The 25,337-nt window shown below is 44.5% G+C and overlaps 2 protein-coding genes across 7 annotated transcripts in view; both read right to left on the bottom strand.

The window, feature by feature from the left end:
• TET3 (tet methylcytosine dioxygenase 3) overlaps positions 1-9,151 on the bottom strand; it is a 93,479-nt gene extending 84,328 nt beyond the window's left edge. For both annotated transcript variants that reach the window (XM_077305467.1, XM_077305468.1), the window contains exon 1: positions 7,994-9,151. In XM_077305467.1, coding sequence (XP_077161582.1) covers positions 7,994-8,299 — 306 coding nt within the window. In that variant the 5' untranslated portion in view covers positions 8,300-9,151. The remainder of the gene's footprint in view (positions 1-7,993) is intronic.
• A 1,353-nt stretch (positions 9,152-10,504) lies between these two features.
• On the bottom strand, positions 10,505-25,337 carry DGUOK (deoxyguanosine kinase). 5 transcript variants are annotated; one of them, XR_013225810.1, is made up of 8 exons: positions 25,119-25,276; positions 24,498-24,610; positions 23,805-23,989; positions 20,206-20,353; positions 18,649-18,764; positions 16,863-16,962; positions 16,551-16,717; positions 10,505-10,913 (listed from the first exon to the last, which is right to left on the bottom strand). XR_013225810.1 is itself a non-coding variant. In XM_077305478.1 (7 exons), the coding sequence occupies exons 1-7, from the start codon at positions 25,180-25,182 to the stop codon at positions 16,652-16,654; spliced, it is 792 nt and encodes a 263-aa protein (XP_077161593.1). In that variant the 5' UTR covers positions 25,183-25,337; the 3' UTR covers positions 13,939-16,651. The 5 variants fall into 5 exon arrangements, 2 of the variants coding, with proteins under 2 accessions (XP_077161593.1, XP_077161592.1); XR_013225809.1 differs by lacking the exon at positions 10,505-10,913 and adding an exon at positions 13,939-16,013; XR_013225811.1 differs by lacking the exon at positions 10,505-10,913 and adding an exon at positions 13,939-14,349.

Here is a 25,337-nt window from a genome sequence, read left to right as displayed (position 1 = left end):
CTCTGTTAAGAGACTGTTTCTCTAAATTGGAGTTTCCTGTTTAAAACATTGAAACTGATGTCCTGTGAAAAAGCCACACTACGAAACGCGTTGGGATCTGTTTAATATACTAGACATTAAAGAACCAACTGAAGTTTGAAGACTCCTTAGAAGTCTGTTTATTATACTATGTATGCATGCATATATGCATGTATTTATATTTTAATACCACTCTTCCATACGGCTCTGCGCAATATACATAAAACATCATATGGTAATTACATGAAACATCATAACAAATACAACAATCATAACATATAACGTATCAACTAGAATATTTCAACAGAAACATTGTTCAAAAGAGACAGTAACTCTATACTATAACATTTGATACACCATACTGGTATCCCAGTGCCCTATTACTTGCTTTGTGTCTGGTCCTTCACTGGGTCCTACCCCTCCTATTTCATTTTTTCTTCTTGACCAAGGCATGTTTCTTCTCATGCAGCCCCTTTGTATGCTGAGCAGCAGGAAGAGACAATAGTGGGTACCTTTTACTGCAGGAGTAGTCAAACTGCGGCCCTCCAGATGTCCATGGACTACAATTCCCATGAGCCCCTGCCAGCGAATTTTGGCAGGGGCTCATGGGAATTGTAGTCCATGGACATCTGGGGGGCCGCAGTTTGACTACCCCTGCTTTACTGTAACAATCTGCACACGGGGTGGGGAGGAAGGGGAAAGATTCAACCACAGAATTGAATGATAGGAAAGTAGAGCCAACCTGCCAGGTACATGCTAGCCAAATAAAGAGAAAAAGTGCCCCACTACCTCCAGAGGGGTTGATTTAAAACAACAAAAACAGGCATAGCAGGAAGCATCTGAACAGGGTTTCTGCCAACTATGATGACGCTTCCATCTGGAGAAATGCCAATTTAGATCATGGCATGCAGCCAGAAATGGAGACTGGCAAAGGCAACATCACTTATTAGAACTCTCATGTGGCGTTTTCAATATACACGTAAAGAAGTTTAACTCTGGAAGGACAAACAGTTAACAGAGCAGGCAGGCTTTTCAAGTAGAGGATGACCAGAGTCATCCACCAGAAATATGTATTTGAGGGCCCTAAGTGTATCATTCCCTAAAAAACATGTTTCATTTTACTGTAGTTTGTATGTTCATAAGAGCCAATATGTTTATAAGAGCCAAATCCTTTATACATATATAGGAGAATCCCCATCTGCCCTTGTTTAGACTACCAGCTCAAGATCCACTACAGGGTCATGCTTTGGCAACTAAAGTCCCACTATAGTTTGTAGGCAAATTTCAGGGGGAACTGGAGGCCTTATCTACTTCTCAGCCATTCCACACCTCTGAGCCACTGAGACAGCTCCTCTACCACCTCATGAGATACTGGTGAAAAACTCTGACTGGGAAGCACATAAGCTTTCTTTACCTCCAGGCTATGGGGGAGGGATGAAAACCTATACGGAAGCACAGACAGGTCTGAATTGCTTAAGGGAGGAGGAGGAGGAGACAGAAGCCTGGTTGCTCTAATGGGTAGGGAAAGTGACAGGAGACAGAGTGCTTAATATATCTGTCTTGCCTGCCATCAACTCAAACTGATTTCCAAGCTGTCTTATGGAAGAATCAACATAAAAGCAGGACAATGATGCATAAAAACAATACCAACACTGACACATATAGCACCAGTCATCAGCATCCTGACCATCATCATCTAGCAAAAATCTCAAACTTTTAATTCTGTTTTTTATAAAAGCAATCATTTGTAGAAAAGGATTTCAAAAGCCAGGGTTAATAAAAAACAGGACGAGCCACACAAAATCAAAGAAAACAAACAGACAAGGAAACAATAGAGAAGAAAAGAAAATTAGTTCATTATTATGTTTTCCCCCCCTTAGTACAGGATGGGGTGTGGAGGCTCTGTCTCAGGCTCCAAATGTCTGACTGCAGAGAGATAAAAAACGGAAGTCAAAAGGAAAGTGAAAAGTGAGAAAAAGAAAATAAGAACACGGAAAAAAAAGTTTCTGGTGCCGTCCCCTCGTGAGTGAGCTTGTAAAGGCAAGTGCTGACCTGCTCACAGACTTGCTGCCGCTGCCCCATGGGTGGATTTAGAAATCGACAACGTAGGTGGTGATTTAAGCATATTTTTGATGAGTGAGCTGGTTTGCTTAGTAAGTATAGGATGATATGTTGGCAGTGCTCTGAAATTATGTGCATCATTTCACATATACCCTGCTAAACAAACATCACAGGGCATTTCTCCACCCACCCCCTTCCCGCCAAGGATGGATAGAAATACAATTGGCAAACTAACCACACAGTGCAAGATACACTCCTGGAGGTCCAAGCAGCTTCATTTTACAATGGGACACAAAAGGAGGAATAGTTTTCCAAGTCCAAAAGCAAACTTTCTCAGGACTAAGAGGAGAAAATGCTTTCGGCTCTAAAATGAACCTTCTTGGGAATAAGGCGTGTCTCTGGTTCTAGTTAAGGAAGGAAAAGAACTACCCAAAGATTTGGGAAACACAAGTGAGTTTGCTTCAAACAGGTGCATCCATCCAATGGGAATAATCTGCAGGGGAGAAATCTGCTTGGTGGTTTTTATGTTCCAATTTTATTGTTTAGATTTTGCTGGTCACTCCAAGAAGATCTCTGTAGAGGTGGTCAATATATTTCCACAATAAATAAACAGAGGCAAAGCCATGCTAGGCAGCATACATGCTGTAGTGAGCACTAGAGCACCATTTCCCCCACACGACTCAACTTGCAGGATACTTGTTCACAAAAGTGGCTCACCAACACAATGTGGGTCTGCAATGTGCACCCATTGCAACCACGACACATGAAGAAACCCTGAGAAACGAGGTTCCTTCCTCCTACCCTCCTTCCAAGGTGAACAGCATGAGTCAAAGATTCCTCCTGGCAACTGCTTTCCCCCAGCTACACAAACATGCAGAAACTGGAAAATTAGTCACTAACTGACAGGAAGACCAGCAACTGTGGCTTACATGACAGAAACTACAAACAGAGGAGTCTCTATCTTTGAAAAGGGCCACAAAATCCTAGTGAGTTACAAGTGTTTTTTTTTTTTAACTTTTAAACATTATGTTTTTGTTGAATTATTCCGCTTGTTTTTATTTTCACTTCAAGCATGAAAATACACAGTCCTTATAATATATGTGGATGGCTATGCATGCAAGATTCTCTGCACAAGCAAAGGGTCAAGTAATTTAGCACAGCAGGTATACACATTTCCACAATGATATGCCATAAGGTACAAAACTGTCTACAATCTTGTGTCTTATTATATTATAATACTTTTCATAAATGTGTTGACTGTAACCACTCAAGGGCCCATTGCTCAAAGGGTGGTATATAACATATATATCTATATCTATATCTATATCTACATCTACATCTACATCTACATCTATCAGCTGGGCATCTAGAAGGCATCTGACATTTCCAGTTAAATGAAACAAGGCTGGAAAAGGCCTTATCCTGGGACCATGGAGAGCTACCCCAAGTCAAAATAGCCAGAACTGGGCTACTATCTAAACTAACTAGCTAACTAACTAGCTAACTAACTAGCTAACTAACTAACTAGCTAACTAACTAACTAGCTAACTAACATACTGCCTTTCCAGATAACTGCATGAGGCAACTATGCAGACCAGTTATCTATTATTTCCAGCAGGCTGTTCATTTACACAATAAACTCATTAGGTTTACTCCATCTCCATGTATATTTTCAGTATATATACATTTAATAGCCATAACTATCCCCACCTTAGATCTATGTTAGAGGGCACTCTAGGCTAAGATATATGTTCCTGAAAACCCAGGAGAGAGTCCAGGTTTGCAGAAAAACCTTGTTTTTAGGAGGCAGGGCTTTACAAAAACCTGGTAACAAGTGTCATGTACACAAGTATAGATGGTAGTGGAGGACAGCTTCAGACAGTATTTTGGGTTATCAGAGGGAAGATATAACAAGAAGAGAACAGGGGAGGGGAAGAAATACCATGGGAGCCGGAAGGTGAGGGGAAGGGAACCAGTGAGGTGGAGGAAAGGGAAAAAACCTGTGAGGGTGAGACAAGCAGTGAGGTGTTGGGTGAAGGGGTTGGACACTCCCTTCAAGGATTCTGCACTGGCAAAAGAAGCAGAAAGGGAGATTCCCCCATCTTCTTGTTCCTCATCACAGGTTCCCTCCCAGGGACAAATTCCCCTGGAGTCAAAAAGGACTGTTGAGGGGAGAGGGAAATGCTTTCTGCAGGCGGATCATGGGATTCAACCCTTTAGGTGAAGACATAGATGCAGAGAAGAATGAGTTTGCATCTCTGCACTAACCCCTCTTCTGGCTTGCTCCAAAAGAGTGACTGACCCAGAAACACCAGAGCTGGTCTCCTATGCAGACAGGTAGTTTGTAAGACAATACTTAAAGCAAATCTCTCTGGTGGTAAAAGTGAAGCATGACTAATTCTAATGCAGATTTTTAAAATAAAGGGGTGGTCGAACCTTTCAGAATTCTGTGAAATGTTGCCCCAAAGGAAGAATGGAAACCGCCACAGGTGACTTGCAGGGCAAAGGACCCAAACAAACTATAAGTGAAGCATGATTGCTGCAAAGCCAAGGAACCTTCCGCACAATCAAACTAACTCCACTTTCAAAGGAAGATTTCCTTAGCTTTAGCGAATGCACTGTGGCGCACACTGCCACCATGTGAATAACTCCCCGTCTGCCTACCAGCTTCCTGCATATGCTAAAGGAATGTAAACACCATCCTCAGTTTTTCAAAAGGGGCAACACTCGCAATCTACCACCCTACAGTATATATGTTTCAAGTATATTAAATCTTAAGATCATGCTATGGAGAGCTTTCACTGAGAAGTCACTCAAAGCCTCTTTACAGAACCTCTGCACCTTAAAAGAAGGCTGAGAATGCATTCATGACTGCAACAATGGCAAAAGAATCCAGCCAGCGTGCTGATCGCCTGGACTAACCCTCATCTGCCACCTCTCTGTCCAGGCACTATAACCACAGTACATTTTTCTTTCCCTGGAAAAGAGCAAAGAATGTATCTTCCAGATAGAGCTAAAAGGCAAGTTGTCCAATGTGTCCACTCCCATACATATGTCCATCGGCCTCTGGCACATCCACCAAGTGACTTCCTTCTACTTAATTGCCAGCTCCTAGAAGAATTGACAATCCATTTCCTCAGATCTTGCACTACCTTTTAATGCAACCTGGGGATCGAGACTAGGGTTGTGCGCGGCAGCATCCGAATTGGACGTTCCAGGCCTACGCTGCCAGCGCTGTGCCGCGGGGGGGGGAGGAGGGGAGGTGCAGGCACCAGTGCATAACTTGGCGCACACACACCCCCTGACACTCGCACTTTCACTCCTCCCCATGGTGCGGCGCTGGCCTGGAATGGCCGATTTGGACGCCACCACGTGCAACCCTAGTTGGGACCCCTTTGGGGGTCAAACAACCCTTTCAGAGGGGTTGCAGCAGGGCAACCAGCTTGGCCAGGGGGGGGGTGCCATCCAAACAACAGCCTTGTGGGGTAGATGGAAATAAAGTGTTTGTCTGTCTGGAGCAGCGGAAAACAGCGAGTTCGGCATGGTGGGACAAGAGGCAGAACTAAACTGAGAAACCCCGGGTGGGAAAAACAATTTATATACAGTTATGAAGAATGGATCTTCATGCCATTGGTCAGTTTCGGTTTAATTTCTGTGAAAGAACACTTGCATGATTTTATGGTTGGGGGTCACCACAACATGAGGGACTGCATTAAAGGGCTGTGGCATTAAGAAGGTGGAGAACCACTGTTTTAATGAAATGCAATCAATAGCCACCCCTTGAGGGAGGACAGTACATTTCCCAGTAGCACAAAAAACTGGCTACTAGAAAAAGGCATATGCAATTAGTAGGGCTACCTGGTCTAGCTCAGAGATATGAGCTTGTCCTTTTTGGAGATCCCTTTAAACATGAAGTTTATCAGCCATGTGGTTATGGCTTTTCCTGCAGTTGCTCCAGTACTAATGAAAGAAAGTCTCAAAGTCTTTCTTACCCATACTGGTTCTTGTTATGTCATGCACGTGGCACACCTCCCAGAGGGCCAGACACTGCCTGTCTGGCTGTTAACCACAACAAAACATCAGTCCACGTGGACGGAATACTTCTGACCTTTCTTACTGGCAAGGAGGCAGTTGTCTGAGCAGCATCAGCTGCTATGCTGGTAAATGTACTGTATAAAGAGAGGTGATCCCTTCAGTGTACGCTTGCTGGTTGCCTGGATTCCAGCCCTTTTCATTGCAGCCTTTCCCCCAAGCATCATGGGGGATGTGCAAGTCAATCACACACAATCCACAGGACACAGACTACTCTACAAAATCCTTTCAACACCAATGGCAGGGGTTGTGCTCATAATTATCCATTCTGCCTGTTGAGAAAACTTTGGCAGGCATGACTCTGGTGGTTAATTCACAAGAGCATGTTCATCATGCCATGACTGAAGCATCAAATGATGATGTGTGAGAATTCACCATCATAAGTCAACCCGTGCTAAAAGTAACTTGCATATCTTCTTGGATCACCTCAAACAAAGTTTCTCAGTGGCACATCCACACATTCAGGGGTAATCTGTTCAGTAAAAACACACCGTTCAGCCCTTTCAAATGCAGTCCTGAATAAAGATACAAGATCATGCATCTAAATTCTCCTTCACAGCAAACCTTCATGACCCATGGAGAAAAAAAGTATCAGAAGACTTCACTTTAACAAACACATCATTGGGCGGGGAGTAGGGCTGATTTTTTTTAATGGCATTTTTCTCTAGGGGGCTCAAAGTATGATCAGTGAGACCATTTTGGCCGCTTCCTTACCAATACACTGTACTGGCCTGTGCCCACTTACGTTAACCCAGGGGTAGTCAAACTGCAGCCCTCCAGATGCCCATGGACTATAATTCCCATGAGCCCCTGCCAGCAAACACTGGCAGGGGCTCATGGGAATTATAGTCCATGGATATCTGGAGGGCCGCAGTTTGACTATGCCTACATTAACCCCTGCTGAGACAGCCCTCTCCACACAGTGATTTATTTCCCCTTCATGCAAGCCCCCACCTGAAGTCTATAGCTGCAGCGTCCTGGAAGCGAACAAATCATTTGATGACTCACAGCTCAGGACTGAGTCATTAAGCAAGGAGATACTGGGTATGAGCATGTATGACCAGAGCACCTGACATATGGCTGCAATGGATACAACCCACACCCGATGTAGGTACAGTTGTATCAAGCACACTCCCACACCAGTTCATATGGATGAAAAACTCTGCAGCAAGAACATACCATTGCAGATCAATGCCTGCCTTATCCTAGGAATCTTTCAAAGCACATAAACTTGTGTACTTCAGCACCCCTCCTAAAAGCGGTTTCTAGATATCTGCATTGATTACTATGGCAGTAAGACACACAGCCAAACTTTTCTTCAACAGCTGCCCTTTTGGCACTCCTATTGCATGAGCAACCTGCACATCTGATTAGATAACAACATTTTGTTATAAAGACTGATGAGGCAGAGCACAATCTGAGAGGCACACCCACAGGGCCACAGGCAATGGCAGAAAGGAGAATCTCTCAAGCTCCATTCTCCTGTGAACAGCTTTGTTTGCTCTTTAAACTCTGAAGTTGACACTTGGGGGTGTTGTGGAAATTCCTAAGGAACTCTGGCTGGTCAGCATTTTCTTCTGCTATGTTCCTCACATCTTTCACCACAGTCAAAGAGAAAGCAGAGAACTCAGTTCTCAGGCTGTGCGCAAACTAAGAGCAGTGTCAAAGAATCCTCTCAGACACAGCACAGGATCCTGGATGCAACTCTCCGATTAAGCGAGTCGACAGATGCTATATAGTCCTGCAATAGCAACCGTTGGGTGTAAACAAACACTTATCTCTTCACAGGAGCATCTTACATTCAGAACAGAGGAACATTTACCTGGCTCAGGCCCCGAGACTTCTTCTTCTTCAAGACCTCACACTTTCTCATCTTGCAGACCTGGTGGCTGGTCCTTCGGTTCACACAATGGGTGCAAGTCCCACAATTGTCCTTCCTCAGGCATGGGACACAGAGCCCGCAGGGCTTCCGTTTCTTCCGGGGCTGGTTGGAAGCGTCGGACTCATTGCCACCCCCGTCAATCCGCAGCCCTGTGGGGAAGTCACCATTGGACTTGCTCAACAGTTCACTGTAGTCAGGGCAGTGGCAGGAGTCCTTCAGCGGTGTCAAAAACGGGATCTTTTCCATGACTCCGCCTTGGCAAAGCACATAGAGGTCTTTAAATCTTGCACTGTCAGATTCAACGTGAGGCTTTGCAGCCTCTTTAGAAGGAAAGGGGAATGATAAACAGCTTTAAAAAAACTTTTGGTCACTTCAAGCGTCCAGCTTGCTCTGAGATTTCAAAGCCACGCCACTTCTCCCTCACGCTCTTTTTGCTGAATTTCATCGGGCTTCCCCTGCTAGTATTTGCCCTCCTCTCAGGGCGCCGCCCTCTCAGCCCGCTGGGTCGAGGGGACAACCGAGGCCCGAGAGGTCGCCTCCAGAAGCAACCATCCCGGGTACAAAACCAACTCCGGGCAGGGCGAGTGTGGAGCAGGCGGGTCAGCGCGCGTCTCCTCTCCGGACCAGGGGCCGCACCAGGAAGGGCAGCCTGGCCAGCAGGACCCGGCGCGGGCTCCTCCAGCCGCAGCCCGTCAGACCTCGCCGAGCAGCGCGCGACTCGCCCACGAGCCCGGCGGCCTCTCCCCACCCCGGCGGCAAACTTTGCAGCGCGACTCTCGCGCAGGAGACGAGTCCCTCGCCGCTCCCAGCCCAAGCATCGGGCGTCGCTGCTCGGAGCGCCCCGGACCACTTTGCAGACACGCGCTCGCGCCTCCCCCCGAACTTCCCCAGCTCAGCGCCCCCGCCCCAAGACACAAAGAGCCCTTGACGGCTGGCTGCCGGGCAGGGGCCGCGGGAGAGGCGTCCCGAGCGCGCGCGGCGAGGCTGTGGGCTGGGTGGGCGGAGGAGAGGCCGAGAAGAAAGGCGAGGCGAGGCGAGTTGGGGAGTCAGCGGGCGGCGGCAGGGCCCTGAGGAGCGCGCTGCTCTGGCCGCCGCCTCTTTGTTCTGGAGGTTCCGCCTGCAGCCCCAGCCAGCCGGCTCCGGCGCCCTCCCACTCGCCGACGGGGCGGGGGCTGGCGAGCGCGCACGAGGGCCTGGGGCGCGGTCCGGGCCTCCACGCGCTCGGGTGGGGTGGGGAGGCGCGAGCCAAGCGGCCGCTCCCGTGGCGAGGCCGTGAGAATGGCTTGCGGCGCGTGGGGACCTGTGAGCGGGCGACTGGCGCGACATAGGGGCGCTTCCGGGGCTCCGTTCACACGTGCAGGAGGGTGAGGTGGTGGGACGGAGTGCGAGCGGGGAGTCAGTCAACGCTGAGTGTTCCGGTAAAAGGCTCTTTGCAACACGGCGTCAAGTCTCCGTCCCTGGGTATTCATGCGGCTGCAGTCGTCCTCTCCCCCCCCCCCTCACCTTTTGCTAGCTGTTGGGGGTTGGTTTTCCGGAACCGTAAATTGCTAGACGCTTACAGCACTATAACGTCATAACGGTGTAATGCTACTGTCGACCAGCTGTGAATTCCTAGCAGAAATAATTAGATTTGAGTTCATTAGCTCATTAGAGGCCGACAAGCATTTCTGGGTATAAACTTTCCGGAGTCAACATTCCATTTGTCATGTATGACTACAGGACTGGAATCTATGTAGATCAAGAAAATTGCCTTCTGAAACTAGCAAAAATAGTCAACTCTGTAGCACATTTCTAACTTGGATGGCCCAGACTAGCACAATCCTGCCAGCTCTCAGAAGATGCCCAGGGAGTACTTGGATGGGGGTCCACCAGGGAGGTTCACAGCCGCTACACAGAGGCAGGTGATGACAAACCACTACTATCCTCCCCTTGACTTAACTCTCCAGGGTCACTATAACTTATCTGCAGCTTGATGGCTCTGTTTGTTGCAGAGATACGGAAAAATGCAGCCTGGCAACCAAAAAGTCTGAATGGATGTTCCTTTTCTACCACCCACTTCCACTCATTAAGACCATACACCTGCCATAAAAACTGAATTGACTGTTCGAATGAATAGGGAACTCATTGTCACAGGTAGCAACCAAACTTCCAGTGATACCAGGCTGAACAGGGTATAGGGTGATAACGTTGCATGCTGGTGTAATAAAATCTGAGGAATAATTATAATAGACACTGGCTTCAAAGCCCATTCATAAGAACAGGCTTTGAAAGGATCTTCTCTGTGAGCATCACGGCAGCTGGCTGCGCCCTGTTTGGCCCTGAAGAGGCCATACTGTTTGTCCCCTAAGGTTGTTTCACAATTATTAAGAGGCACCAAATGGATAAGATGAGCAAAAATAGAAAAATGCAGAGAATCCAATTCTACATCAAATTTCTTAGAATATGTGTTTTTATTATCAAATGTAGAATCCGTAAAATGATCAAGCTTTAAAAAAGATAGTTCAGTTGTATTACATGATCTAGAAAAAGAGTAAATGAATCCATACATTAAAATACATTTCCATAAGCTGAATTAAGGAAAGTTACCCAAGTCACCTCATTCTCTATGCTGGATACCAGCAGAGTTCCCAGTGTCTCAGTGCGGTCAGGTTCACAATTTTTGTCACATCCCCTATTTCCTTTTGTCCAGTATAGACTGGAGACATCCAGTGATAAACAAAATCTAATGCTGCGACAATTTATTGTACTGCAGATATTACAGTCATAATGATAGGCAAGAACTTAATCCATCTTCATGGCAGCCAAAGATCCTCCTTGTGGAATTGGCCATGTTCTGTTGTTTCCCGACTCTTTTGTAACCCTGTTACCAAGTCAGATTCAAAATTATAAAAATACTGTACAAATGTCCTTGTGATGACAATGAACAAAGTCTGCAGATCTCAATTTGTTGAGATCTACCCATGGCTCCTTTCATATTTATTTTCAATGACCATTTTCTCCGTTTGCATATACAGCCCATGGGATTACTTTATCAAGGAAGTAAATGACATGGGAAAAAGAGGGAAATGGTATCCATTTCCTCCTTTGCTGTTTTCTTGGTGCCAAAAGCCACTCCTAAATTGCTCATACTCAGAAAAAAATTACACAACTCATATCCACCCACCCACCCCCAGCATAAAAGCAATCATGTCTACAGCAGGCAAAAAGCACAATCACATCTGCCGTGGTGGGAGGCAGAAGTAGGCTATCGTTCCATCAGTAGGGAAAGTCCCTTGTGATCGGCCATATTCTAGCACAATACAACCACCACACATGCTGCATTTGATTTTTCAACGCATCTTCCAAGTCATCCCACAGAATGGCTGATTGCCAGCTGTCATCCCCCTGTAACAACACCTGTACAGTTAACCAAGGGAGCCATCTGTTCTTTATTATTACTACATAATGATCTAAAGTGTCTATGCATTGGGCAGCATTTAAAGCTTCTATTGTGGGGCCCAGGCTAGAGTGACACAATGTACTTGCTAGGATAACCAGACTTATCCGGGATGCGTTTGCAGTGTTTGGCCCCCACCTTCCAAGGCAGAGTAACGTACCACACTTTTGAAATCAACCCATTGCTTGACTAGAAGAAGACAGACAGATGACTGGCTTAGATATAAACAGGTTTATCCATGCCAGCTTCTCTTTTTGCCAGGCAATGCAAAATGAAGCTGCCTGATAGTGAGTCTATTTTATTTATTTGCTGCCTAGTTGCAGCCAACTTATGGTGAGCTCTCATGGGGTTTCTCAAGGCAGAAGACTTACAGAAATTGTTTGTCATTGTCTGCCTCTGTGTAGTAACTTTGGAGTTCCTTGGTGGCTACCTATCTACATACTAACCAAGGCCAACCCTACTTAGCTTATAAGATCCACATGAGGCCAGGCTAGCCTGGGGTACTTAAACAACAATGATCCCCTCTGCCTAGCAGGGCACCAAGATTTCAGGCAAAGGAAAACATTTCCTGGAATTTGCAACTTCCACAGAACTGCTTAAAGGACTTTTTGCCCCAGTCAACAGAACAGCTTTTGGGCTTACACAGAAGGCTATTTCCAAGGCCCAGAACCACTCCCCCCTTCCCCCAACATCTGGACAAAAGAGCTCCCAGGTCTGTGTCAGAATGACAGACTTGAAATAAAAACTTCACCTTGGGGTTCTGACAGTCTGAAGGCCTGACAAGCCTCAGTATGCATCATGTTAGAAATTAAGGACTGGATCGAGCCCTCCAGAAGTAATTGTAGTTTGATCGTTTCTTCCTTTGATAGATCTCTGTGCTGTTTAGTAAAGCTAGGAGCTGTCCATTTACAATTCAGTCCTAAACAGTTATGTTCCTGTAAGCCCACTGACATAAATCGACTTAGAGATGACTCCGTCTTGGATTGCACTGTTGGATTTTTCTGCCTTGAGCACCAAAATGTCTTGATCTGAGCTTTCCTAGAAAGCTGAGATTGACTAGGGCTCTCTACCACTGGCCCACACACCCCATGCACACTTGTTAAACCTCAGAATCAAAGGGCTGCTTGCTTTGCTTCGCTGGAACATCAGTTCTCCCTGAACCACACATTTTTCCAGCTCACCACCCTAAATCACAAAGATATTAATGGCCTATAGCCTGATCTTCCACCCAAGAAGTCAAAGTAATGAATGCCTCCCTGATATTGCTCTGGGTCAGGCACTACATTCTTTCAACCTCTGCCTCGGGCAAGGTATCTAATTTCAGGAAAGCGACTCTGAACTAAAGTGCCACCTACCGTACAACTAAAGCCTTAAACCCAAATATACTTGACAGCAAGGTATGCTTTCTACTGACCTCGTTGGGCCTTCTTTTAAAAGAGAAAATATTTTAAGCCAAGCTGCCATTAGCTATGGTTTGCTTTAACTAGTCACTTTTCATTCACTGATTTTTTTCAGGCGACAATAACATGTTGGACTTGTCCTCCAAACGTTATAAGGCTCCGGTGGATTACCACCATCATCTATGACAACATTGGGAGAAGTGTGCTTGCACATCAAAGCTCATATCTTGAATAAAACCTTATAAGTCTTAATTGTGTCACTGGATTCAACTTAGTTCTGCTGCTTCAGACCCACGCGGCTACCCACCTGAATCTAAACTGGAAGGGATTACAAATAATTGAGTGCTGTGTGCTTCTTCCTTTCCAGACCCAAGAACCACTGAGTACAAGATCTACTGAGCTGCAAGCACATGTCAGAGTAATATGGCAGAGAGAATGATGTCAAAGGTATGAGCCCATGGGAATCAAGACCAGGTCCACATTCAGCACAACAAGAGAACCTTAAGCAGGGAATGCAAGATACAGACCAGATAGTTTGTGAGGAACAGGCCAAGGACCAGAGCTGCAGTGGTACATGCTTCACCAGCAAGCAACCTTATCTCCCTAGAGCTTGTTGTGCCTCTATAGATGCATGGAAGGAGAACAGGAGGCACCTTGTTTGTGCATGTAAAACAGAAGCAGGTCCTTCCCAGAAAAAAAACAAAGGCTGCATAAATGCTTGCAAACCGGCAATTGGGGCTCCATATCCCATCTATGGGTCCCAACACATCAACTGAAGAACCCCAGTTTAGAGAATAAGCAAAAAAGTCAATTTTAGTTAACAAGATGATAACAAAATGGAAGTCCGCCAGGATAAACATGTTGCAGGTGAGCATGTTTTGAGCCTCCTTGTATAGGGGAAGTGGCAGGATGTAAATATTTTACAAATATTGGAAAGAAGCAATGGGAAGGAAAGAGGTAGGCTGAAATCAGCACTTCAGAGGGGAAAATAGAGGTTATAGTGGATAAACCAAAGATAGTCTTGTTGGTTCCAAGAAAGATTCCAAACCTAAAGGCGACGTCATGCCTTTTATTGAAGCCAACCAAACACACACACAAACATGTGTAAGCCATTGGGGTCACAAAGGACCACATTTGCAATTACTGACATCCAAAACAACCAAATTTACTTTCATCTCTGGCATAAGGCGTCCTTCACAGGTAGGCTTGCAGCTTAGCTGTTCCTTCAGCACCAGCAGATTCAAATTGGGAACCAACAGTCAATCACAAGGCCACCATGCAAGGGCTTTGCCCACTTATCTGAACATAGGGGGCAGGTGCCACTTGGGAAATGGTGCTCAGAAAAGATGCAAGAGACCTCAGAATCACACACGGATCCCACACCATTGGACATCACTGATGTAGAGCTTTGTAGAATTCTTCACCAGGGTTGATATTAAATGTAAAAAGTGAGGGCAGTGCTGGGAAGAAAGATGTTTCAGGCCCTGATGTGCAGAATGTCAGGCAGACTTGCACATCACAGGTGGTGCTAGATGAACATGACAGCCAACATCACAATAGGATTATTAAGAGAATGTACAAACCACCTTTCCAGAGACCCACTCGAGGTAGCTTGCAAAACATAAACTATACAACTAAAAATAGCAAAGAAGGTCAGTTATCCTCTTAAATACTAAGAGAAGTGTATGGTATTGTTTCAGTGATATGACCAATGTGAGACAACAAAGCCTCCCAATGAGTTAGAAATGAAAGGTTGATCTCAATAGCTCACATGTTACAAATGACAATGAGTGTGTGCACTGGCAGGGGGCTGGATTTGAAGCAATATCTGATTATCTGTTCTCAAGTAGATTGCATTGCTAAAAGACAGCATATTTTAAAGTATTTGTTATGATTACTTTTACATAGCTCATAGTAACTATAGCAATATCATCAACGCTGTCATTGCCTAAGCCATGGGTGGGCAAATGGTGGCTCTCCAGATGTCCATGGACTACAATTCCCATGAGCCCTTGTCAGCCTGTGCTTACTGGATATTACAAGCAATGAACCAGTCAATTAGCTAGAGTTCCTGCAACATAACCACTTATGCCATAAATGTAAAGGCGGGAGCTCTTGCAGCAGCAGAGCCTCCCCCCCCCCAGAAATTTGGTTCCCACAATGAATTATGCTTTTTAACCCTACCAATATTTCATATACAAGTTTTTTTCCAAAGATTAATTTTATTAATTTAAATACAACATATAATATCTTAGAAGAAAGCCAGTATCTACAAAGGATTTATAATGTACCAATCCTTTTAAAAAGTCAGTTTGCATATTACAAGACAGTGTTTGAAATGGTCTACAAAAGCAGGTCTTCCTCTCAACCAGGAGGGTCAACAGTGGTACTTTTGGGCAACCCCCCCTGCTGCAGCAGTAGATACTAGTATCACCAATAGCCTAGAGGAGCATATAGCTTACATTACACCCTTCTAAGTCTATTGAAGTAAATGAGATTAGAAAGGTGCAACACTGCTTAGGGTAGCATGGTGAGAGGCTGAACAAGAACCATCTACAGGTGTTCTTCTTGAGTTTCTGTTCAGCTGCTTGTTACCTCTCCAACATGTAGGGTCCAGTAACCTTGCTTTATTTAACTTTTTCCCCCCAGCTCTAAGTAAATTCCTAGATGGACCCTTACAAGCCCTTTAAGTGCAAATCGAGTAACAAAATGCTTTGCTTATGGCAAGAAGAGCAATAGAAGTCACTTTATCATATTACTGAGTTGCTAAGTATACTGAGCCCTACTACAGAAGTCTTTGAAATGCAAAGATTAGGCCAAACATCGTGAGGATCATCTGCTGGAATAATAACGACTGTGAACAGGTGAGTTGAGGATCTACAAGGGGATCTAGAATGTTGATTTTGCCACCATTGATTATGTTGGGGGGTTATATATATTTTTATATATATATATATATATATATATTATATTATATTTTATGTAAACTGCCACGAGCCAGCCGGGCCGAAAGTGGTGGTCCAAAAATCCAAAAATAAATAAAGATATAAAGGGTAACTAAAGAGGCAAACAAACAAGCAGAAGTTTTCATCTCTGAGGTTTTGCCAGGAACTGTGGCTGGCATCTTCAGGGGTAGGACACAGCAAGATGGGAATGCCATGGAAGGTAAAAACAGAAGTTACAGAAAAGTGAAGTTCATGAAACAGACCCATATGCCACCAACCCAAGTCAGAATGGAGGACTGGGTGGATCCACACAGAAATGCACCCTGCCTCCCTCTGACCATCACAAAATGTATCTCCACACATTCCAATGGAACTGGTCCTGTGAACAGACTTTTTGATTTAATGGGGGGAAATGAACTTATGATTTGTGGTTTTGTATATTAAGTGTGGGGAGAGAGGAGAGCCTTTTTTGTTTGTAATTATAATGGTAAGTTTGCAATTTTACCTATATTTGTTGTGGAGAAAATTAGAAGCCTCTTCTTTATGTTTTTCTTATCTTTTATCTCTGTATATTCTATTTCTATTAGCTTTTCTGTTTTTCCTTTTTTAAAAAAAATATTATTTTTAAAAATGACCTGTTCCTTTGAGCAAATTTTTGTGCACGAAGGTTTTGTCAGTAATGTCTTAATTCCAAGCATCTTGGGAGTATAACTGACCTGTTGGTATCCAGCTGGTTTTGACCCTCTAGGGTTCAGAAAGGTTTTCTCTTGGCCTCTTGATGGGTGGCAGCTCAGGGCTCATAGAACAAAAACCAGAGCTAGGAAATGGCGGCAGAAGCAGAAGGCAAGGCTTCAGAAGAGAGATTCTTTACAAAAGTCCCCACCTGTGAAAAAGGGAAAGGAATTCAGCGATTTGAGTTCAGATAGCTCATACCATATTTGTACCACGGAATAAAAGTCAGGCAAGTTGAAAACTTGCTGGACTCAAGAACAGGCAGACTTCTGTAGCAGAAATTGAAATGAACTTACCTGTCTCACAAGTCTCCTCTGCTCATTTGTGTCATTCTCAAAATCCTTGCCAACATCAAGAATTAAGACAGGGGCGTTTCTTAGATTTTCAAAATGGATCCTGAGATGACAACAAATTAAAATCTTGAGCATCCAATAGAAGCAAACTGGATATGAAATTTCAGCAATATGTATGACATACTCAACAATGAAATAAACCCACAGTGCTATCCCACAGGGGCAGGATGGGACCCCAAGAAGGTGGGTTGAATTTGATGATCCTCCAGAGTCTTCTCTTGCTTTGAAGTGCCATGAAGACTGACAGAAGATACCTGGAGGGACTTAATTCTTCTAGTATGGGGGACTCGGACAAATTGCTATTCTCAACCCAAGTTTCCATATCAGCACAGACACTAAAGTTATGTGTGCATTTAAAATTCACTTAGAATCCAGCATATGACAGGGATGACTATGAACCTCAGCATTCAGTTTTTAAAAAGATGATAATCCTCACTGCAACACAGACTTTTTCTGCTGAAGGTCAAAAATGTGCAGCTGCCGCAATTCAGCACTTCTTCCTCCACCTTGCCCTCCTGTCACCATCCCATGACCAATAGCACCTTCCTGCCAATAGCACCTTCATTGGTCTCTTCCTATCACCCATACAATCCCCAGCAGTTGGAAAAACCCTGAAGCATAGGAAATGAGAGCAGACAATGGCCAGCTCCAACAAACAAGTGCAGGTAGGATGACTCAATGCTGAAATCATTCAGAGTGCACCAACAGTGGCTGATGAATAACATTCTCTGAGGTAGCTCCCATCTTGTGGTACAGTCTGCCTGGGGAGGTCAAAAAGCATCCCCCTCACTTGCATAATTTTGCAGAATGTACACAAGGTTCAGGAGGGCATTTTTACAAAGAGATTAGAAACGTAGTACCATGGAACATATCATGAGGGTGTTTTTATTAGGGAAATGGATTGCAGCCTATTGTGAAGCCTGCTGCATGTATTGCCTGTCTTTTATTGCACACTTATGGCACACTTTGCAACCTACTTTTCTACATTTTGGCATTGTCATGCCTTAGACAGTTTGGGTTTTGTTGATGTTGTTTGCCTCCTGATGCATTGTTTATTGGAGATCTTGGCAGTCTGGACAAATTGCTTTTAAATTCTGTCTCAAGTCGCAGCAAGGAAGGTGGGCTATGAATGAAGTTAAACAATTTAAAAAGAGATCCACCTGTATACTTCTAGTCTGAGCAATATTCGTGGTTCCTACATGTATGTCCTCTTGCAGCAACACTGTGTAGCAGGAGAGGCTGAGAAAGCGTGCCAGAAGCCCAAGGTCACCCAGTGATCTGGCCAGATATTTGAATCCAGGTCTCCCCCCACTCCATTCATAACCTGACACTAATTACTAGATCATGGTGGTTTCCTGATTTCTGGATGTTGGCAAAGGAGGGAGCAGAGAGGCATTTGCATGGAACAGAAGCAAGCTTCTCAAAGCCAATGCTATCTGCAAATATCGCATTTTTGCAGCCTGTCTAAGATTCAGTTTTGCATAGCAGGTGTACCAGCAGATGCTGACAAATGATAGCAGTTTCAGTGACTGTCACTTTGCAGAAAACTCTGCCCGTGTGTGTTGTGAAACTTCATGACTGGAAAGGCCATATGTGACCCAGAGCGGGCAGAGTGGAAGCACAAAGCTGCAACTTAGGCCCACAAAAAGTGCAATAGTCGATGAGGATAAGGCATATATATGCCTTTTTGTACAAGCGGAGCAGTTGGTGCGCTCAATCTGCTACTCACTCTGTGCTTCTTGTCTCGAGCCAGTTTTCATGCTGAGAGTGAAGCTGCTCTAGATAGCACAGCTGGATCTCTTTCTCTTCAGGCCTCGCTCTTTGGCGCAGCCTCTCCAGACATACCTGAGAAGAGAAAAAGGAGCGCATGATGACCAGCCCTGTGGTGCCTTAAAGTCTGCAGTCCTCACCAAGAACAGAGGGACATTTCACTTGGGAAGCTAAAAATAAACATAATTTTATTTAACCCAAGACATTTATTAGCTGCCTTTATATCCTGCAGAACTGAAGGCAGCTTACAGTGTAAATAAAGCAACAATTATTGTAAAACAGATTCAAGTGGGTAGCCCTGTTGGTCTAAAGCAGCAGAACAAATTCAGAGTCCAGTGGCCCCTTCAAGACCAACCAAGTTCTATTCAAGGTATGAGCTTTTGTGAGCAAACATGCTTCCTGAGATACAATGTCCAGTTCAATTTTTTAAAAAAAACAAAACACTTAAGAGACCACAATTTAAAATCTCAATTAGGATTGCCAAATTAGTCAAATGCACTCCTAAATCAAACGGTCTTCAACCCTGGGGGAAAGTAACTGAATGACAAGCTTACAGTTGATGCAGACACATCATAATGTTATCAATTCCTTGGAAGAGGTGATCAGATAGAGACAAAGCCAGAACAAACCATGCAGCTGGCAGGCTGTTTTGTACATGGATGAAGCGAGTTAACCAGAACCTTCATATAATATGTTTCTTGTAGAACACAGTTGGGGAATTGTATTTGAAGTGGCAGGGGAAAGGACAAGGCTGGTTCAACATGCCTAAACTAAGTGGTCACAAACTAGATAAACCTGTCAGTGATACAGATGAAACATGACCTTGCTGGTCCCAAAACATGACCTCTCAGCAAAGCCTAACATCTCAGCCAAGAGGCCCCAAAGCCTGATCCAGACAGATTAGCATCTCCAGTGCCAGTCAAATTAGACCATTTGGGAAATGATGCGCAATAGGCAAGCCCGCCGTGTGGCAGAGAGAGGAGGGGATAGATTGCCTCTAATATTTTCAGCTCAGCCCAGGCAGCTCAGTGCTGCACAATAGTCCAGCCTTTTGCCACAGAAACAGAATAGGGACTTTCAGTGTATTCTTGTTTCCTTACCCTCTATGCAACTGTGAACCAGGATATCGGAGATACATAGAGAATGGGATAAAGAATGTCTGAAGTAGCCTTAAGATTTATTTTTATACAAAAAGACCAACCCAAAATGTTTTCTAGATATTTTGCCATTTTCAAGTTCCTTTCCTCAGTGGTTGTGTCCTGTTATAATAGTATTCCTAACAGTCACACCTGATAATGTGGAAAATAGTTCCTACACTTATGCTGTATATTTAATAATATTCATAGGTCACCGGCTCGCAGGTATCGGGGAATGTCAAAAGAAAGGGGTTCCCTTTTGACGTTCCCCAAACACAGAGTATTGTATTACTTTTATTACCTCCCTCAAGAAAAAGAGTTACCCTCAAATGCAGGCAATATACATGGGGACAAGTCTTGGGGTGCTTTTTCATGGTTACCTCAGGAGGCGCCTGGAGATAAAGGAAGCCTTGAAGCGCAACTTGATTCCCAAAGGCTTGAAGGAGGAAGGTGTGCCAGTCTTGGTAAATTATCCACTCAATCTCTGCTAAATGGCCAATCTCATACAAATTCTTTGCAAATACATATCTAGGGTGGGTGGGGAGAAGAGACAGACAATCCATTTCAGTGTCCCCAAAATAATATCTTGCCACTATGGCCTATTATGCATGGCCGCTGAAACGGCGGCATGGAGAATGCGGACGAGGAAGAAGCGAAGCAAACCGCTTACGCACAGGACGGAACACAATGGCAGCAAAACCCAGAGTATCCGATTATGCATGCGGCTACTCTGGAGCCACTTCTGGTTGCGCCCTGGTCCCGGGAAGCTCCACTTTCTTCCGCATCTTGCTAACGCGGCTTTTTTGGCGGAATACGTTGACTGTGCGTCCGGTTGCCACCTGCAGTGTGCATAATTGGTGATTTTAGCTGCCGCCATTCCACCCCGAATGTGGATCCTCCACTCCGTGCATAATGGGCCTTTGGCAGAACAAAGAGATTAGTAATCAAACGGCATTTACATTCTTAGTACCAAATTTCTCTAATCTGTACAATGTAAAATTCAGCCCCACCCCACACACACACCTTCTTTCCTGTGTTACTTAAGAAGGAACTTTCAAACATATTTTCAGACCCAAGAGCCATCTCCACTCACACGATGAAAAATGTAATTCACATCTTTTGTTATAAACCCGCCCTTTTCTCTTCCCATCTTCAACAGTTCCCCCTCAAAAAAATATACAAGAGAGGAGAGGGGGAAAGGTGCTGCTTCAGTACAGTATAGCTTTGTGCAGGTAATTTCCCCCCTCTTAAGTCCTGCCCTACACAGTGAAAACTAAGGTGGCAATTTTGAAACTTTTTATCTGAAGGAATGCTTTTCAATGCGTACTGAAGAACCCCCATGGTATCAGAAGATTCAGTGGCAGCGTCTAGGATGCAAGCCATGCCTCCTGATTCTCTCCACTGCCTGGCATTACTGAGAGTGCACTGTACAGCAGCTTATTTTTTTACTTATTTATTTATATTTACATACCACCCTCCCCTGAGGTTCAGGGCGGTTCACATAAAACAGGTGGGACGAGTTATTATGGGGGAAGGAAATTCAGAAACTGCCCGCTAGCTGGGTTTATATGCAGATCTTGGGAAAGGCCCTTTAGCAAACATTTGCTTGCTACGGGTTCATTAGCCTTATTTGCCTTGATGCTAAATTGCATGTAATTAAAATAATGAATTATGACATTAAAAATTTGTTTACTGCTCTCTGCACATTACGGTGGGGTATTAATATGCAAAGAGAACAATGCAAGCAGCTATGTAGTATTTTTTTACTTGAAACGTTCATCTTTAATATTCATATAATCTTTGTATTCTCACTGATTAGGTTGCTTATGATAGTTATATTTAACAAACTGTTAACACATTGTAATGCCAATGGCCCATTATGCACGGCCGCCGAAACGGTGATTTTGGGTCACATGGAAAATGCAGAGGGGGAAGAAGCGAAGCAAACCGCTTATTCACGGGACTAGACGCAATGGCGGCAAAACCAAGAGTAACCGATTATGCATGCGGCGACCCCGGCACCGCTTTGGGTTGCGCCCCGGTCACCTGGAAGCTGCGCTTTCTTCCACATTTCACTAACGCAGCTTTTTCGGCGGCATGCACCGAATCTGCAGCCGTCTGCAGCCGGCACCATGCGTTATCAGTGATTTTAGTCACCGCCATTCCACCCCGAATGTGCGCTATTCCCCCCCGTGCATAATGGGCCAATGTCTCCCTTTGATTTAACACTTGAGAAATCCAATCCATTTATTGCTACATAATGATATATCGATACACAGTAAGTGTGAACTGGAACTGTTTACAGTATTGTAAAGTTTGAAAGGATGAGTGTAGAAAAACAAAATTAAAGAACAAGGGAAGAATAGCATTGTTTCCCTTGTTTTGTCAGACAAGGAAGAATTAATGTGTCAAGGAAATTCATAAACAATGTGAACAAGAGTCTTTCTTTAAAAAGTATATTATTTGATGCTTGCCTCCCTCTGTTTGAAGCACCCATATAAACTGACTCATGTGGGTTCCTGGCATTGTGAAGCATTAATCACAGATCTTATTTATTTTGAAACTGCTGATTAACAGGGCACTTTGGGGGGCGCGGGAATTGGAACATTATCAGATACATGATGGAATATGACATCCCACTCGATCATGAATCAGGGCATTGTTCCTAGGAATAACATGAAGCTTATATTTGCAGCAAGAATGTGGGAATTAACTTCTGTATGACCATTGTCAGGACAATAACAAAGCTGACTCTCTGATCGACCACTCTTCAATACAGCTATCACAAGCAGCCCCATGGTACAAAACAATTAAAAAAGACCATTCCAGAGCATCATATTTAGTAAATATAATGACACGTAATCTTAGAATGGCCCTAACATCTTTGCGGTTTGAAATGATGCCATCAGCCATGCTCTCTGGGCGATATCTCCGAATACCCACAGCCCAACGCCTGTGCATATGTGGAAATCCATCTGTGGAGGACCTGCCCCACTATGTCTTGGCTTGTCCCCTGTACTCCGAACCCAGGGGCAAATTCCTTGCCAAGCTATTACCAAACTCTCACCCTATTTCTGATTTTAACAAAGTCACCTATCTGTTATCAGATGTCGACCCCTATATCTCTTATAGGGTGGCACTTTTTGCTCTGGCTGCCAGGAAGATTCGAGCTAATGCATTTTTACAGGAGCCTCCACCTTGATACACCATTTTATCTCTTTTATTGTAACTTAGTAGTCCATGTTTACATTTTTAGGTACACAATATTGGAGAAATATTGTTTTATTTGTTTATATTTGTGCCATATTGTTTTAATTGTGTTTTGTAATGGCCTTTGGCTACATACAATAAATGTTATCGTTATCGTTATCGTATGACCATTGTCAGGACAATATAAGAAAATATAGGCTGCAGCTCTTTCAGGAAAATGACTGAATCTAAAAGACCAGCCAACAGAAACGACTATATTTGTCAAAAGGCAGAACCATCCACTCCAATAATGGAATAAGATGGTTCTCCACTTGTACAGAGTTTTCTTTCTCTAGGTTGACAGCATGGTTTATATAAAGCTAATAGTTTATAGTTAATTAGATCAGGGATTCCCAACTGTGACTTTCTTCTACCTTAATGGATGCAGCCACAAGCTAAGGAATCAACCACTTCCATTGTTCCCCCTCCCAAATGTGAGTTATTTCATAGTTTATGTGCCGGCATGCCTACTCCTGCCTTAAACCATCTTCTGTCTCTTTCCTCACTCAGTTATTCTTGAGCCTGCCTGTTAATGCAGGGGGTGATGTCACTTCCGAAGGCATGGCAGGGAGGCGTGGCCAGCTGACGTCACTTCCAGGGATCCTCGAAACCTAAATAATTATTTCAGGGGCTCTTCCATGGTCAACGGGCTGAAAAAGGGTGAATTCGATTAAAAACATGTGCTGCACTGCAGCTAACGGGAATAAGGAACAGAGTTCTGGTACCATACCTGTCACTGTACACAGATCTCTCAAAAATCTGCACACATTCCTGGGTCTTCAGGGGGTTTACTGGCAGAGGCTGCAGCTGCGCTTTCAGCCGACTCAAACATGAGTAAGTCTGGAACGTATAGGACCATCGAAAAGGCTCCTGATAGACCATTTGAAGCAAGTTTCCAAAACTCTGAGAAGATTCCTGATAGGGAATTACAAATACATACATTTATGAACAAGCTTCTCCAGATTAATATGATGATATCTGCATAGTAGTACGTCAAGATATCACCATATATGACAATATTTGACCATGGTCAAGTGGCAGGCAGTCTGCTGACAATATCTTGCAAGTCAGCTGACAGTCATGCCAGCCCAAATACAACTAGCTTGACAACTACTGGCAGTTCTGTCACAAGAGTTAACACTGAACATATTACTCCAGCACTGGTCTTGTGAACCAGGTGGCCCTCAGCTCTTTGAGGATAACTGCTCTATTGATTAAATAGAAAAGAGCTTAAGATTCCGAATTGCGTTGGTCACTTTTACCGGAACCATTGTTCTGGCACAGTAGCAAGCTTTTCGGATGCTCAGGATTAGATTATCAACAAGAAAGAAGACATCTGTGCTACTAACACCAACCAATGGAATGCAAAAATACTGAACCAGAATGTTCACAAGTTCTGGAAGTTTTGCTCCTTGATGCTCACCTGTTTGGACTGAGCAGCTTGAACCTTTTGCCATTTGGAGACGGGTTCCGCAGTCATGTGCCATTCTGGAAATGCCTTTTTAAGCAGCCTTACAAACGTGGACTTCCCTACAGCTATAAAACAAAGAAACATGCACATCCTGTAGCTCTTCTTTAGAAAGAAATGCCAACAGCCAACAGAAGATAAGCAAAAGGATAGTTAAGAGGTGCAGCAAGGCAAGCTCCAGTGTCAAATCTCACCTCAGTAAGCCACTGTTTTCTCATATGGGGATAGCCATATAAACTTGACGCAAGAACCACTGAAATCATGTAAGTCGTTTGGTATACACAAGAAGTAACTACACCGTATTATTGATGTATCATCAGAAATTCTTCTCTCCCCCAGTGACACCCACACCCCAATCTGTGCATCTTCCAGATATGACGTGCTTAAAGGGGCTTTTGATTGCCTAAAGGAATTAATCGGAATAACCGCAGGGCACCCGGAGAGGGACTGGCTGAAGGTCCCTTCAAACCGGCAACGCTCCCACTCTCCCCAGCGCAGCCAGCCAATCCTCTCCATGCATTTTGCATTTCCCAGGGAACCGGGGCAAGAAGCGCTGAGCCTCTCCCCAGCCCTTACCGATATTGCCTTCGATGGACAGTCTCTTGCCAAGCATCGTGCACAAGCCCCGCACCCCACCCATGTCCGAACGCAAAACACGCCACTCGAGACAGTTGCCCGGAGTCCAGTGCGCAGGCGTAGCCGAACCCGCTCGTCTCCTTCCGGAGCAGCTTCGACGAAGGCTGCTGTTCGCCTGCTCCGCCCTCTGAGTTCGGCCGCCGCAGGCCACGCGGAAAT

The sequence above is a fragment of the Paroedura picta genome, chromosome 12, assembly GCF_049243985.1.
Source record: "Paroedura picta isolate Pp20150507F chromosome 12, Ppicta_v3.0, whole genome shotgun sequence".
Taxonomy (NCBI): domain Eukaryota; kingdom Metazoa; phylum Chordata; class Lepidosauria; order Squamata; family Gekkonidae; genus Paroedura; species Paroedura picta.
The sequence above is the reverse complement of the archived record's forward strand: the minus strand, read 5'-3'. Positions and strand labels throughout refer to the sequence as shown.